The following is a 16,047-nucleotide window of genomic DNA, read 5'->3' as shown; positions in this document are numbered from 1 at the left end:
TGCATCAATCTTTGCCCCTGTATTCATAATTTCTAAACTTTGGTCTGCTTGTAAGAGATTTCTCTCACCACTTCTTTCCTCCCCCTCCTCTCTTTCTCCTTTTCTCCCCTCCACTTCTTGTGCCTGTCTCTTTCTTTCAGGTCTGTCTCTCACTCTCTCCTGTCTCCCATTTATACAGCTAGTATATGTGGTGTAGTGTTGCCTAGAAGTTAAAATGACATTGTTTGCTTTTCATGATTGTATTTGTTTCTGCAGTGCAATGCTGTACCACAGTCTTACTGAATAATTTAAAGCTTGTCATGGTTTTATAATATTTTGTTATCAGTATTCCACATCATAACAACATGTAGTGCACTGGGAGCTAAAGAGTTAATGCTCCAGTTCCGTGGATTGTCAATAGTTCTGGGTATATCTGTCTCAGAAGAGAAGAACTACATACCCCAGAAGACTTCGCTTTACTTTGCATTGTTCATTCAGAGAGAAAGATGAAACTGTTGGCAAGTCATGAAATCCTTCTCTTTTCCTTTCAGATTATCCCTGCAGTGTGTGCTCCTAGCCATCTCGCCTTCAGCGTTAGAGCAAGGCTATTGGTTTTCAGACACTCTTTTGCTCTCATGATTTATTACCTTCAATTCTATTATATTGTGTTACTTTGCATTCCTATATCTTATTTAGTAAATTAGTTTTTTTCCTCAGATCATTGCTGCTGTTTTGTTTTTAGGCCCATCTTCTTGCGCCATTCCCCTTTCCTGGGGTATGGGTCTGTGGGTCCCCCTGCCCCATTCATCACTGAACCAGGCTGAACCTGCCTGTAAACCACTGACAAAGCTTTAGAGCACTCTAAAAGATGTCAAAAGGATTAAGGAAAGGAGTAAACAAAAATAATGACAGTGGATGTGTATGTTGATGTTATGTCACAAGACAGCATAAATACCTTATAGTTGTCTTTGAGAAACCTGAAAAATACAGCCAATTTAAAAGTCTAATTTTACCTCAGTGTCTCCTTAGATAGTAATTTTATTCAAATTTTATTTAATATTATTTAAGTTCAAGAAAGAAGGATGGAAATAAAGAACTAGAAACAAAATTAGCATAAGCAATAACATTCAATTTGTTGAATTTGAATTCAAATTTCATGGCACACAGTCAGTTTTGTGACTTGAAAACATGTGTTTATCTGTGTCAGATCTAAGTTTCATAAATGTACTATTAAAAGTACTGAGATGATGTGGTTTCATTTCTTGTAGAGGCATTCCTGGAAAAAAATGTGGAACAGTCATTGTAACAGCAGAGGAACTGGGCTGTTGTCGGGTAAGTGTGTGTTCGTTGCTTTTTGAAAAATAAAGTGAAAATAGATGTGATTTACACTGTACCAGGCTGTTGTAAGTAAAATGTATGAATTTCCATTTTGTGATATCTGCAAGAAGTTAGGTTATTTTTTTTGCCATCTTAGCTTTATTTAGTAAAGAAAGAAGCAAAAAACAACTTGACACATAAAGTTTCTGATTCTTAAATGAGTTTTAATCTAGTCTTTAATTCTCTACATAATCATATTTTAATCTCTTAGTGTCCAGTTTTTAACAAAGATCCATTTGTTTCAGCCATGGAATTACATTTCCATTACAGAATATTGATACTGCATGATCATCACAGTAAAATTGACCTGAGAATAAAAATATATATGCTAATAGTCATATTGTTTAAAGAAATGTGAAATTAATGTTTATTGGGAAAAGCTCTGTAGGTATTTAAAAGAATTCCATAAAAGATAAGTTCAAACAGTTTCCTTTAAAGTGGAGGCTGCCTGGGGAATTGCAAATACTAATGTTAAATGCCTGCTTATTTAATAGAAAGCAAAGGCAATTCTGAGTGTGTGGCAGACAGTGGGGAATTTAGGTGGTTAAGGGGGGAGAGCTAGTGTGATAATGGCCTTCCCAAACTCTATCACCACTTTTCCTCCTCTTAGGGGATCATGGAGTAGATTGGACAGAGGAGAAGTCGTACTGGTCGGAAAGTACCTGGAGCCAGGCCAGCTCTTTTGCTTCCCAGCACTGAATGAGCTAGCAGCAAACCATAAATCATAGAGAAACAGACTGGAAGGAGGAATAAGGAAGGATTGTATATACAGGGTGATAAAGAAGGGTTGGAATCTGAAGGTGAGGGAGTTAGTCGAAGCATGGTATATATTGAATGAGCTGTAGTATGTGTCTTGGAAGAGTTTTCAATGACAATATACCAAATCTTAAATGAAGAAAGAAATAATATCAGATATTTGGTGAGATCCAGGGGATCTGGTCACTATTATATTTAAAGCTAAGGTTATATATTTAAAGCTACAAAAATACCTCAGGGCTTGAAGAGATGTTTCTGGGGCTTAGTTTTAGCAGCTGGATGGTGTTGGGCTAATGCTTTACGTTTTGTGTAACTTCTAACTTTCATACTGGGCCATAAGCTGTTAATACTGTTCTATTTCTGCAGTAATAACATCCCTCTTATTACTAATATATCCAGTAGCTAGTCTTTTTAGGTCTTATTTTCTTAATTTCATTAGAAGAAATATCTTCTATAAGAAAGCAATCCTTAATTTTCTGCTTTATTTCTAGCTTAGTTAGGTTTGTACTATTTCTCTGCTTTGGTATATATGAACAGAACACAGGCTAAAGTCTTATTTGATTTTGTCAGACAGCCTACAAGTTCTTCACAGTTATGCTAATAGGGTGCTCCAGCTCAGTTTCATTTAACTCCCATTAACAGAGTCTGTTGGGAGTGCCCTCATGCAAACTACCTTTTCTCTGCTAATAATGAGTGTTGGAATAATAGATTTATAAAAAATATTTTGGCTGAGATTTCTGCAGGAAGCAGTGGACACTATTAAGCCTTAATTCTTTCAGATTTGATAGTAAGTAGAACCAAAAAAATTATGTCCTTGAGATGGAATTTGTTAGGCTAAATTATCCCTAATTCTGCCAATGCTAGTTAGGATTTTAATGCTTTTTTCTTTTGCTAGGGAGGATCCTAATGCTTTCCTTTCTTGTCTGTCAGATTTAAATTGAAAAAGACATCTAACTACAATTCAAGAAATTGGCTTCTTACTCTGACTTTTTTTTTTCTGTACACAAATGTTTGACCTACTTGGGAATGGGTACTATTGCTTTTGCTCTACGTAGTGACATTGTCTTTCAGCCTCTGTTCACAGAATCTCCTTCCATTGCAATAGAATAAATCAGTAAATACTTAGTGTTGTCAAACCCGATGATATGAAAGTGCTGCTAAGTTATAGGTCTCTCATATAGCAATAGGAAATTCTTGTGTTATTAGCACAAGTGATGTAGAGTCATGGAAAATGCCTATATTTCTCCATTCATTTTACTTTGTCTAAAAATCTTGGTAGTACCTGATTGAAACTTGGTAACACTGCATCAGATGACAAGATGGACGTATCATTTAATTGATTTCCTGCAGAAATTGTTTTTCTATTTAGCAATTCTTCAGACTGGTTTACCATCACTGAGCATTTATAAGCAACCTTAAAAGAGGCTGCAGAGTATTTTTTTTAATATATTCTGGTTTATCCTTCAGTGCTAGTATTGCAATCTCAGTTATACTATTCAGAAGTCAGAAATAATACGTCATTAAACTTATAATTGGTACAGGATTATTTTCTTTCCCTTTTAATGAACATAAACAGTAGGTGTATTTGAAGTCCTTCATGTTCTTCATGCTGACCTCACTCAAAACTTGCATATATTGTGACTTTTATCTGAAAGCATTGAAGGGACCTTACAGTGAATTTGAGAATCAGTCTCTCCTCCTTGTGTAGTGTCTTCTTTATTCTCTATCATGTTCTCTCAGACAGTCTCTTGCTCTCCCTCATGAACCGTCACATCCTTTCTTTGGGATATTTTTCTAAGGTTATTCATTATTTAGATTAATTCTTAACTGATCTTCTGAGATTTTTTTTTCCAAAATGGATAGCTTATGTTTAGAATGGCAAAGATTGTTAGAATTGCTGAATTGCTGAGGTTGAAAGGAACCTTGAAAGACGGTCTAGTCCAAGTCTCCTGCTCTTCTTAGAGAAGGTTGCTCAGGGCTCTCTGCAGTCAGCTTCTGAGTATATTCAGAGAGACTGCAATCTCTTCCAGTGTTTTACCACCCTCATAGAAAAAGGGCTTTTTTTCTTATGTTTAAATGGAACTTCCTATATTTTATTTTGTACCTATTGCTGCTTTTCCAGCCACTGAATACCAATGAGGAGGAATCAGTTTACTTCCTCCTTAAGTATTCCTACTAATTGCTAAGATTCTTCTGAGCCTTCTCCTTTCCAGCCTGAGAATCTCAGCTCTCTTAACCACTCCTAATATGAGAGGCAGTCCAGTCCCTCACTCATTCATCTTATGATCTCTTTTTCTGGAATTGATCCTATATGTCCTTTACATTCCTGTACCGGGAAGCTCAGAAAGGAACACAGTACTTCAGGTATGCTATCACCAGTACTAAGTCATCTCCCTCAGCTTCCTTTCAGTGCTCTAGTTAGTGCAGCACAAAAGGCTGTTGGCCTTTGTTGCATTGTGCACAGGAATGGCTCATTATGAGCTTAGTGTCCATCAAACCCACCCAGTTCTTTTCTGCAAAATTACTTTCAAGCTGTTTGTCCTGCAGCTTGTATTTGTGCAGGAGCTTATTGCCCTCAAAGACCGCTTCCCATTGTTGAACTTCTTGACATTCATCTTATCCTGTTTTTTCCAGCTCACACAGGTTCCTCAGCACAACCAGCTGGTGGAGAAGCCACTGCATCTAGCTTTGTATTGTTTGCAAACTTGCTGAGAGTCTGCTCTGTTTCATCAATGAAGACATTAATTGTTACTGGTCTTACTATTGACTGCTTAGGTACATACTAATCTCCAGGTGGACTTAGTATGTTGATCTGTCCTAGACTTTCCCACTGGTCTCAGGTGCCCAAGATTCTCAAAGTCAAATCTTAGCAGTAAAGACCAAGACAGAAGGGGATGAGAAAATAAGATTTTCACTTCCTTTGTCACCTGCTCCCCTACCCCAGTCAGTGGTGGACCATGTTTTCTCTATTCTTCATCTTGCTTTTGCTAAACATGTAGACCTGATAATGGAACATAATCATCCAGTAGGCCCTGCCTCAGTCAGCTAATGAATCTACAGCTTTATCTTTGCATTGTAATCTTTCTGGTACTCTTGACACTGCCTGTAGACATGATACTATGTGATCTATCAATTTGCCTGGCTACAGCAACATGAGAATGGTTCATTTTCTGGAAACTTCTGGCATCTTAATAGCAAGTTGCTAAGCTATTTGCTTTATGGGCAGCAGGAGCAGAAAATTGCAGGTTTAAGTCACTAAAGGAATGAGAGTTAGTTGTGTCTCACTGCAGCTTTTAAAATTAGTTCTGATGTGTTCCTTAGCTGTGCATCTACTTCCCAGAAAATGCAGCTCTGTATGTCAGAAAGTACTTGAAACGTTGTGAGGGCTTAGAACTCCATTTGTACACTTCTGTGGATGAATTCTTTCTTCTAACAGTTCAAGCTGCACTATAAGGACATTTGCAAGAATATGAATAGGTAGAAAGCATCTAGAAGCCAAACACCTCACATTCATTTTATTTTCTATTTGTATAGTTAGTAGACAATTATATTCTTTTATATTATATTTCAATTATATTTTCCTTAAGTAAACTGCATGCTCTGTTTAATTGTTCTGTATTATCAATTTCAGGATTCAGTTTTAATGCAGTTTTGTGCGAACAAACTAGACAAGAAGGACTTCTTTGGGAAATCAGATCCTTTCCTGGTATTTCATCGAAGCAATGAAGATGGCAGGTAGATACCTGCTAAATATTTCTGCTTGTAAGCAGTAGCAGCTTATTTATTTGCAGATAGTAAAATAGTTTTCTAATATTTTTTTCAGATTAAGTTGCATTTTTTATTGAATTATAATATATCAATTTATGCAGCACAGAAATAAAACTATTGTAACAAACATCAAATACTTCAGCTGAGAGTCTTAAGAATTGAATATATGGTAAATACAGACCAAAATAAAAATTAGTCATAGTAAAAATTGTAAAACGCAATACAAGATATAAAATGCTTTTAAATAGAACTTGAGGAAAATCACAATTCAGAAATATACTAATGCTTATGTATTGTTTTAGATGAAAATTCCTTATGTTGCAAATTTGTCATTTTCACAGTAATCTATGAAACAGAATTCAAAAATATCTCAGATAGGAAATGTTTTTAGCTATTCCTTCTCACTAATAGGTCAGATAAGAATATACACCTTTGGAACTTCAGGAACATATTCTTTCAAAGGACAACTTTAGTTCGTCTGAATGTAGAATTGCAGTATTGATTTCAACAGTGACTTAGCCTTCTATTTTCTTTTGAACAATTCACTATCCAAGATGAGGATTCAAAAGAACAACATACTATAATTCTTATATATATCATATATATTTCATTTGAGACAAGGGGATCATGGAATCTCATGGAGGCTTTCATGCTTTGACTCAGACAACCCTGTTGCTTTTTTAAAAAAAACAAAAACAAAAACAAAAACAGACCTAAAATGGGGAACGAGCATGAAAAAGTCAAGAGTCCTTTGACTGAGTTTCTTACCTGCTAAGCAGGAATAATATCCTGCTCTTCACTAAACTAACTCACTGAAGGGTTGTAATTCTTGTTAGGTAAAACATTTTGAGTTTAGAATTGTATAGCACCCTCATTCATAATCACTCACGAATAGATCTGTTCACATCCATTCTCCTTGCCTTTCTTCTGGTCTTTTCTTAGCTTAAACTTTAGATGGACATTGTATCAGTGCATACTGATTGTAGGTCTTTTTATTGCATGTTTGGTGACACAAAATGAAAAGTAAACAAATATATATCTTTCTTATTGCAGTTTTACAATATGCCACAAAACAGAAGTTGTAAAAAATACATTAAATCCAGTGTGGCAGGCATTCAAGATTTCTGTCAGAGCACTGTGTAATGGAGACTATGACCGGTAAGCTACAGGTTAAGCTTTCCTAGCATGCACAGATTTTTTTTCCTAATTCATGTATAGTTTTATCGACAAGCTTTTCTAAACAATTCTGTAACTGATGTTATTTTGTCAGGATACTATATATTCAGAATATCACAACACATTTACAAAAATAAAGCCAATATAATAAATCTCTAAGAAACGTTGGCAGTGATTTCATTCTCTGTGGTGATTAAGAAAGCATTAGAAAGCAAAAAAAAAAAAAAAAAAAAGCAACTTGAATGTGCACTGTGACTAGCATACACAAGGACTTTTTTATAATGATTCAGTGAAAAATACACGCTGCACACTGATATCTGCCTTCCTTGGATAACACTGTAATGTCAAAGAATGCTGGTAAAAGTATTTAAAATATGTTGATAAATAGATGAAATACCTGGAATTTAATCCTCATGTTGTTCAGATTTGAAGTTTTCAGCGATCCTGTACGAAAGGGTCCATCTCTGGAAAACGTGGTCATAATCTATGGTTTTACCAATGTTTTACCTGCAAGCTAGGTAGTTAAGTTGAGGAAACATTGATCTTTTTAGACTCCTTAAACACTGACATGTTAACTTCTAACAGTATCAGTGAGCTAAGTGTTTAGGTCACTGATGATAACTTGTTATTCTGTCGTCACTGTTCATATTTTTGGTATGAATTGAGATCATGCTGTTATTATATATCCAGGTAAAAGTCTGGTAATCTATCTATCCTTACTACTTGAAATCTGGAGTACTTGAATTATTTTACTAAGACTTTAAGGGTATAGACTTAGCATTAGTCATAACTCTTTTAGCAATGTGTAGTATAATATTTAGGTTGAAATAATGGAGATATGAAATATGGGAATTAGAAGAACTGAATGAGTAATAGATAAATTGCATAGTATGTAGGTTGCTCTGAAAGTAATGCCTCCTATTTATTTCCATGGAAACTACAACAACAATTATTCAATGAAATGTATGGAGTAAAGCTATTGTAATCTGTTACCATGAAGATGAGCCTTTTGGGAAGTAAATCGAGTTGTGATTTATTATCTAATACCACAATATAAACAGAAACCATTGCTTGTACTGGCCTGTGCTTCACTTGACCTAATCCAAGTAGTTACTATTGTAGAAGAGTAAGAAGTGCTTATATTCACTAAGCTAAGCAGAGTGCTTTCACAGTAATAAAGTTATGTTATTATAAGCCACTTACTAAAAATTGAAAGGTCAAAAACTAATTCAGATTTTTGCTATGAATGTGGGATTTTTTTTTTTTATTGTTCTTTTTGGGAATTTCTTTTCTGAGCATTTCCTACTGGATCACAGCTACTTCACTTTGTCTGTCATACTTTTCCAGTACTTGTTATCATGTTGCTTCAAATTTAAGGAAAAAGGGTTCTCCTGCATTCCTAACAGTCTCCTAGTGAAATACTTGATACAGTTATTATCATTTGTGTTTCTCTTTCAATTAGATGGAAAAAATAGCATTGATTTCATTATAAGTATGGTCTAATCAAATAGAATTTTTGACTTGTATATGTATTTCTGTGCATGATGCAAAGCAAAATAATGCTTACGATGCTGGTCTCTGTACACTGCACTGTTCATCATATTAAAGAAAAGGCTTTTATATTAATGTTATAAAAAAGATGTGTTAGATGCAATATTGAAACAATACCAGCATTCCAAAACAGAATTTAAAAATATAGTGATCTGCCTCAGATTGTTGTGTAACTACTTCCATATGTTTATCATGTTTTCATTATTTTTGTATGATGTGGCCTGTGAATGCCTTACAAATAACAGCTCCATGGAACTTTACAGTCCTCCCTATAATAATCATATTTGACAAAAGGAAATATACTTCAGCTGTCAGAATCAAATAAGTATTGGCTGATGGTCCAAAAGAAGCATCCAAAGTTTGTTAATGTTGTTTGCTTTTTTAAAATATGAAAACTTTTCTTTCTAATGGTGAGGATTATTTTCCTACCATCAGCTTGTTATCTTTCAAATAATGATAGTTTCACAGATCAGGTTATGGTACTCTGGGTTCTGTGATAGGTGTTGAAAGGTGAAAGTAATGTAACTGGTAAGAATATATGCCACAGTAAACATTCATTGTAGTTTTAGGTAATTTCACTGCATTTAATGCTTCTAAGTGAATTCTGTCCAGGGACACACCTGTACCATCATGATCTGCTCATCCCATTTCATTCTAGGAAACCAGATTCATGGTTAGGTTTCATAATTTAGTGGTTATCTAACATGTTCTGATGAAAGAACTAAAAAGCTAGTCTGTTTTCTTTATGGGAATTCAAAAAAATGATGCCACACTTTTCTCTTTGATCAGATATCCAAGCAGTATATTCCTCTGCTGTGGGGTAAGAGGGAATGCGTGGGTGTAAAAGCACTACAGATTTTGTCAATAGCCACAGATCAGACCTTCATAAAGTCTTGGGTGGATCACAGTTTTCATTTGTCATTACTGCAGAGTGTTTAGCAGAGATTAATGCCATCTACCAGATAAAAGTTTTCTTTTATTCTGGTGTTGTTACTTTCATTTAAGAACCAAATATATATGGAGTAGAATTTTAGAAGTTTGCTTTACTTTCTTTTTAAGTATTATTTTAAAATCTGCTCTGTGCTATCAAAGAATTTGTGTTACATAATGACCTGCTCAAGTTCACTTCGTCCTAAAGGAAAGACCTTTCTTCACAAATTTGGGCACACTACTTTTATTTTTTTTTTACTACTTCACAGTAGATATCCCTTGTCTATGTAATAGCATATACCAATAAACTGTCACAATGAGTCTAGTTTTGTTAACCTTCTTAGAAAGGCTGTTAGCACTTTAAGGTTTAAAGAATTGATTAGAAAAACAAACAGCAAACAAAACCCCCAGAAATATTTGTTCGCTTTGCTTTCACTGTGTTTTAATGTTCATTTATGAATTTATATTGAGTAACCTGAGTGAGTTGCTGTTTTCTTCACAATAATAAATGACTGAAAAATGTGGTCTTCTAGCTTTGGCCCTGTAGAGGTATCCAAATGCTCTCAATAAATATTAAATACAATCTTGTACATTTGAATATGAGTTTTAATAGCATGTTTCTCTCTTAAATTTTTTTAGGACAATTAAAGTAGAGGTGTATGATTGGGATAGAGATGGAAGGTAAGGCATAATCTCTGTTGTTTTATATTTATTTTAAGAATGTGTAAATATAGATTAGCCAGAACTGGACTAAATAAAGACTAAATAAATAAAGTTGCTGTCTTACTGTTCTGTTATGATTTGCAATTGATATAAATGCTGATACATCAGCCTAATTCAAACATGAGGTTCATACCTGGCACAAATAAGATAGAATGTTTTGTGAATCTCATTAGTGCTAATAGTTACTGTACATGTATGAAAGGAGGGGTAAACCATTTTGTGATCTCTTTTTATTTTACTTAAGGCATTCCTTCATGAAGTACTGCTTTTAAGTATGATAAAGTATTCAAGTCTGCAATTGATAGGCATGGTTACCTTGATATTGCATTTTAGAAATTACCTGTTGGTTATCATAATTTCCCATTGGGACTGAATGTTCATTTCCATGTTCTTGTAAACTCTGGAACTGAAAGACTGGAGTTATAAATAACTCCATCATCAAAAGCATTCTTACCACCTATTTATGCTCTGCAGTTATCACCCCGTAGAACAAATTCATCCTTCTTGATTAGATTCTTCCTGGAGGGACAAATAAAGCATATTAATTGCTTATAGCATAAGCAATTAAAAATATGGGGATTAAAATTATAAGAATAAAAGTTGCTGTATCATTATCAAGATTTAATTATATTAATATCCTCTAGTTAACACCTAGATTTGCAAATCTTCAAAAATGTGATATGCTTACAATTTGTAGATAAGCAACAATATTTTGTGAAAATAATCTGAAAATGAAAAATTAGACAATATTTCTAAGTTAATAAAAAATAAATATCATATTTCATTAATCTTCGTTAAACCCCATGTGCTGACTCATTTCCTTCAAATTCTGTATCTGAGATATGATTAAAAGAAAAGGAAGAAATCTGACAAATAATAATTATATAGGTGCAATTTTGAGTGCAAATATCAACATGCTGTGGAATTCTGGCAATCATTAGCCTCAGCTGTCCCAGACACTTTGAAAGATTGTCTGATTTTGCTTACATCTCCTTCTGAATACCTGCTAAACTAGTACCTAAAGAAAAAAAATAAAGAGGTGAAGAATATTATTTACATTTATACCTTCTTACTCTGTGATTCTTTGCCTCTTGCTTTCCACCTTTTTTGAATTTAGAAGCATACAAAGCACTGACTTTTTACACATTAAATTCCTCAATGATGAGACAGCACTCGTCTCATGTAACTTCAGACAATTTAAAAATCAAGCTGCTAGACTGAGCTAATCATTTAAACTATTTCAGTATCAAACTGGGGAAAATGGTATTCTGCATTCTGATTGAATCTGTCTCAATAGGAATAAAATGTCATTTGGTGATGCTTATAACTTGCAAGTAATCATAGCAAGAACATTCATTATTAATTTAACTTGAAGTTAGCCAAATGGATCTGAAGTGAATCCTATTCAGGGTGGCTTAATTAGTCTATCAAGGTTTTGTACAATGCCACTGTTAAACAGATTACATTAATTTCCATTTCTCATGGACTCTGTTAATTATCAGTTGATACAGTAGTTGATTACCTTACTGGACTGCCTTGTTGTGCTCCTTGTGTGCACAAGATGCAAGAGATATGCAGTCTTAGAAGAATAACCTTCGAAAGATCATCAGAGCCTGTAGATGCAAAGCAAATTATATTGAATATTGCATGTTGTTCAGCCATTGGTAAAACATACCGTGCATATACTTGATTCAATGTTCCTTTGTTCAACAGTCTTGAGTTAGAGAATTTTTTCCCATTTTTTTTTCCATCATATGATCATATGTATTATCTGTGCATTGGAAAATGGCTCAAAAGTTGAACTTGTTGCTGTGAAGTTCATTAATTAACTTAGAAGTAATTATATACTCTTAGGTCTCATTTATTTTTCAACATTGCTTACAGTTTCTTGACAATTCAGTTCTTGACTATTCTTGAATTAGAATTTCTTGACTGGACCATCTTAACATTAACCTCTCATTTAGAATATTTGCTTCTTTAGCAAATTTTATTTATTTTATTTGTTTTTAATTTTATCTGACCTGACATTTCTAACTTAAACAATTAGTTTTCCCATGACTTTAATCAAGCAGTGCAAAGTTTTATGTTGACAGTTAATTGTATTGGATTCTTTTTATGTATTTCATATATCCTCAACAGAAATGTTGGCTTGGTGCTATTTGCAGTGCTGAGTTCTGATGTCATTTATTTCTGAGAGGATTTGGAAGATCCTGTATTAGGATTTGTGGCACTGATATATATCCATGACTTAAAACTTTGAGTAGTAAAGTAGTGTAATGGATATAGAACACAACTAATAGTTTAAAAAAAAAGCTATAGAAAATTATTTTATTACATTTGATCATGAGGAAGTTGTGAGAGGGAGTAACTCAACTGCCTACAGACTCTGGTTAGGCAGTGTAACTGTGTAACTGTTCATTATTTGAAGTATCATTATTTTATGAAGAAATATATGTTCTCACAGACACTTGCATTGGAGCAATTATACATATGCAAAATTTGAGAAAGAAAACTGAGGTTTGAGATGCAACCACCAATGTGGCAGATTGCCCTTGACTGAAATGTAGTAAGAATTTAGTGGGCATATCTGCTGTCTGATGTACAGGCACTGTGAGTGCAAATGAACGACATCAGCAATAGTTGGTGGTTTTTTCTTTTTTTACTTTCTGAAGGCTTTTTCACTAACTTCAGAGAATTTGTCACCTTGCAGAAGTGGTGCAAAAGCCGTTTCACAACCTTGGCTTTTACAATCTGTTATAAAGAACAATTTTTTTTTCTTGAATTTTAGAACTATAAGTAGTACCATGCTAACCTGGGGGCACCAAAACAGTCATTGGGGAATCTGAACACTGCAAGAGACAAAGATTTGTCTCAGAAGCTAAGTACTGCAAGAAGACTGTAAATCTCAGATCCCAGCTGCTTTCTTCTTTCTTCTGTCCTCCATCTCTGACCTCTTTCTCCAGCTGCTTAGTTGATTTTTAAATTGTTGGACTTCTCATCTTCCTCACTGACATATTTCTGGGATTGATGGGCATTTTCTCCATTGTTTGTTCCTTTAGATTATTAAAAAAAAAGACAAAAAACTCAAAGCTAATGACAATTCTGAAAGCGTTTTTCAGCACTTCAAAGAACAGTACCAGAAGTAGCAGTTTTAGTGAGTTGGAATTCAAGTGATTGTTTGATGTACTGAGAGTCTCTGATTCAGAGTTCTGATATGCGTTCATAGACAGAAGTGTCTGAGTCTCAGAATGTTTGGTGTTAGGAAGCCAATGGTCTATCAAAGACAACTCCTTGTTCTCAGTTCAGACACAAATAAGGAAATCTGCGGGGTGATGTGCAATTGTGAACGTTGGGAGGGATCACTGTTATATTTTTCTATTTTTGTTCAGATATAGTCATTGAGCAGCTGCTTGATTTTCTGCTTTTTAAAAAATACCAGATGACTTGAAAATTAAAGATTGTTAAAAAAAGGGAAAGGTTCGTGTTTTACCAAGGTGCATTTTTTTCCAGTGCTAGGGTGACTCAAAATTAAATATATCTTATGTGCTGCTGTCTCTATAGCTCTCAAGTTCTATTGCTTATATGCTGCCTCTTCTGTTCCCCTGGTAATATAGCTGTTGTAATCCAGGGAGCGTTTAGAAGAAGGAGACAATATCTTAAGATGTGTTTCTTAAGAAAAGTCTTTGTCTGTCTCGGAAACAATTTTGGAGTCTCCAGAGTGGAAGGGAATTGTTTCATGACTCTGAATCTGAGTAGTCAGTAACATCTTCACTGTATAGTATTTCTCAAGCTTTCTGCAGGATGCTTTAGTTGTTTTCAGCATTGCCGTGATAGCTGAACCTTTTAATTTCATGGTTTACAGATATTTTTGAATTCTCACTGGTTTCAGATGGTGAGATTTTAATGTTGTGTTTGTTTTGTTATTTTGTTATTAATAAAGTAAGAAATTTCATGTTGCTATGTATTGTTTCTAGCTTTCCTTTTCTCGCAATCCTCAGGACTATTTAAATCTGCTTTCATTATTTATAGTTGAATTAGAAATGTGCTGTATTTCTTAAAAACAAGTTTTACAAATAACAAAATTATAAAACTTCGACATTCTATTCTCGTTTACTGCTGGAGGAGCGATAAAAAAATCATTATAAATTATTTTCATAGCTCACTGGTTGTGAAAGCAGAATATAGAGGAGGTACAATGCTTTGCTTGGGAACAGTTGTGAAGGCAGAGGGAGAGAGGATCAGGAGGAAGCGGGAGTTGGAGCAGCAGTGAGAAAAGTTCAGCTGGGAATGGCAGAGATGGGCACAGAAGGTGTCAGGATTCCTGCATGTTGTGTAGCAGGCTGTGAGGCTGTCAAGCTGTGTGCTTGCTGACCACTCCAGATGTTCCATTCCCATTCTGTGGTCCTGCTCCCTGACCCCAGAAGCTGTTCACAGTGGTGCATCTTCCAGCACTTTCCCTCTGGCCACCCTGCCCACAGTGGTTACTTTGCAGTGTGCTCTTCCCTGGCTAGGAGCTGACAAAGCAGTTTTCAAAATGTGAGTGACAAAGCATGGAAATGTGGAATTTATCTGTAGAACAGAAATACTATTCAGAAAGGAAAAGCTTGTAGCCACTGCTTTTGTGTTAGAGCAAGATGCCAGTGGTGATCCAGTGAGAAAGTGGTAATAATATTTGATAGCCCATTCTGTTTTCTTAGATTCTTCAGTGATCTGCCTCATGTGTAAGCTTAATTTACAGCTTAGTCTGCACTGTGTAGCTAAGCTAAGCAGAAGCTATCAGAAAGATTTAACCTGATACGTCAAGTCTTCATTTTTGTTGCTAAAGACACAACGAAGTGAAAATGCAAATTTTTAAGCAAATTTCATATTTTGCCATTGCTTCTCTCTTGGGTATTAGTTCATACTGGCTGTGCTCCTCTTTTTTGTAAATATGTGTGTTAGATGTTTAAAGTAGTAAACATTGTGTATTTTTTATATAGTCATGATTTCATTGGAGAATTCACAACAAGTTACAGAGAGTTATCAAGAGGGCAATCTCAGTTCAATGTGTATGAGGTAAGTGTTCTGTTTGCTCACCTTCAGAAAATAAGTGGGAAAACTTCCAGTATTCATGTAAACTGGTTAAATCTCCACATTGCTTGTCAAAATTAAAGCTTTGGAATTATTTCACATTTCTCCTTTTATGAAGAAGAGCAGGAAATCTAAAAGTGTTGCTCCATAAATGGATTTAAGAGTAGTAGGTATGTGTGCACGCATATATGCACTGGGCTCTAGCAGGGCAGGAAGAGAACTTGAGACTGAGATGGCTGGATTGTTAGATGTAATCTGGAGCAACTACTAAACTGGATGCTAGTTTCACTTACCTAAATAAACAACAATCTTGTGTTAGATGCAGTGTTTGGTCTCCACTGCAGACATAAGAAATTTACAGTTCTGATGCTAAGATTACAGAATGACAGAAAATTTACCTTGTTTGTGCGTTTGTTTGTCATATGGTGAGTTATCATCTTTGATTAAAAATTTGCTTCTTATTTCCAGCTTGAGATTCAATTGGCAGGCAGTTGTCAATTCAAGTACTTCTAACTGCAGTATGACTTTCTCTTATATTGTGGGTAAATGTAGAGAACATCTACATCACTGTCTTCTCAGGGCCCCATTGCCAAAATTATATAGGTTTATTTATTTAAAACCTAATAAATTCCTGGTGTAGTGCTTCTTTCCTAGTTTAGTCTGAGATTACTAAGATTTGGAAAACAAAATAGATTTTTTTCTCTTTGAAGTGTTCTG

General features: G+C 34.7%; 1 protein-coding gene across 5 annotated transcripts in view; it reads left to right on the top strand.

The window, feature by feature from the left end:
- CPNE8 (copine 8) overlaps positions 1-16,047 on the top strand; it is a 90,608-nt gene that overhangs the window by 41,010 nt on the left and 33,551 nt on the right. For 2 of the 5 annotated variants that reach the window (XM_065743580.1, XM_065743581.1), the window contains 5 exons: positions 1,248-1,311; positions 5,744-5,847; positions 6,934-7,038; positions 10,177-10,218; positions 15,240-15,315. In XM_065743580.1, the coding sequence (XP_065599652.1) occupies positions 1,248-1,311; positions 5,744-5,847; positions 6,934-7,038; positions 10,177-10,218; positions 15,240-15,315 (391 nt within the window). Of the gene's footprint in view, positions 1-1,247; positions 1,312-1,966; positions 2,230-5,743; positions 5,848-6,933; positions 7,039-10,176; positions 10,219-15,239; positions 15,316-16,047 lie in introns of those variants that run through there. The other 3 variants (XR_010622583.1, XR_010622584.1, XM_065743582.1) reach the window with 3 other exon arrangements.

This window comes from Cyrtonyx montezumae, unplaced genomic scaffold (assembly GCF_038088225.1).
Source record: "Cyrtonyx montezumae isolate F1298 unplaced genomic scaffold, pur_monq_1.0 scaffold_3, whole genome shotgun sequence".
Classification (NCBI taxonomy): Eukaryota; Metazoa; Chordata; class Aves; order Galliformes; family Odontophoridae; genus Cyrtonyx; species Cyrtonyx montezumae.
This window is presented reverse-complemented; position numbering and strand designations above follow the sequence as displayed.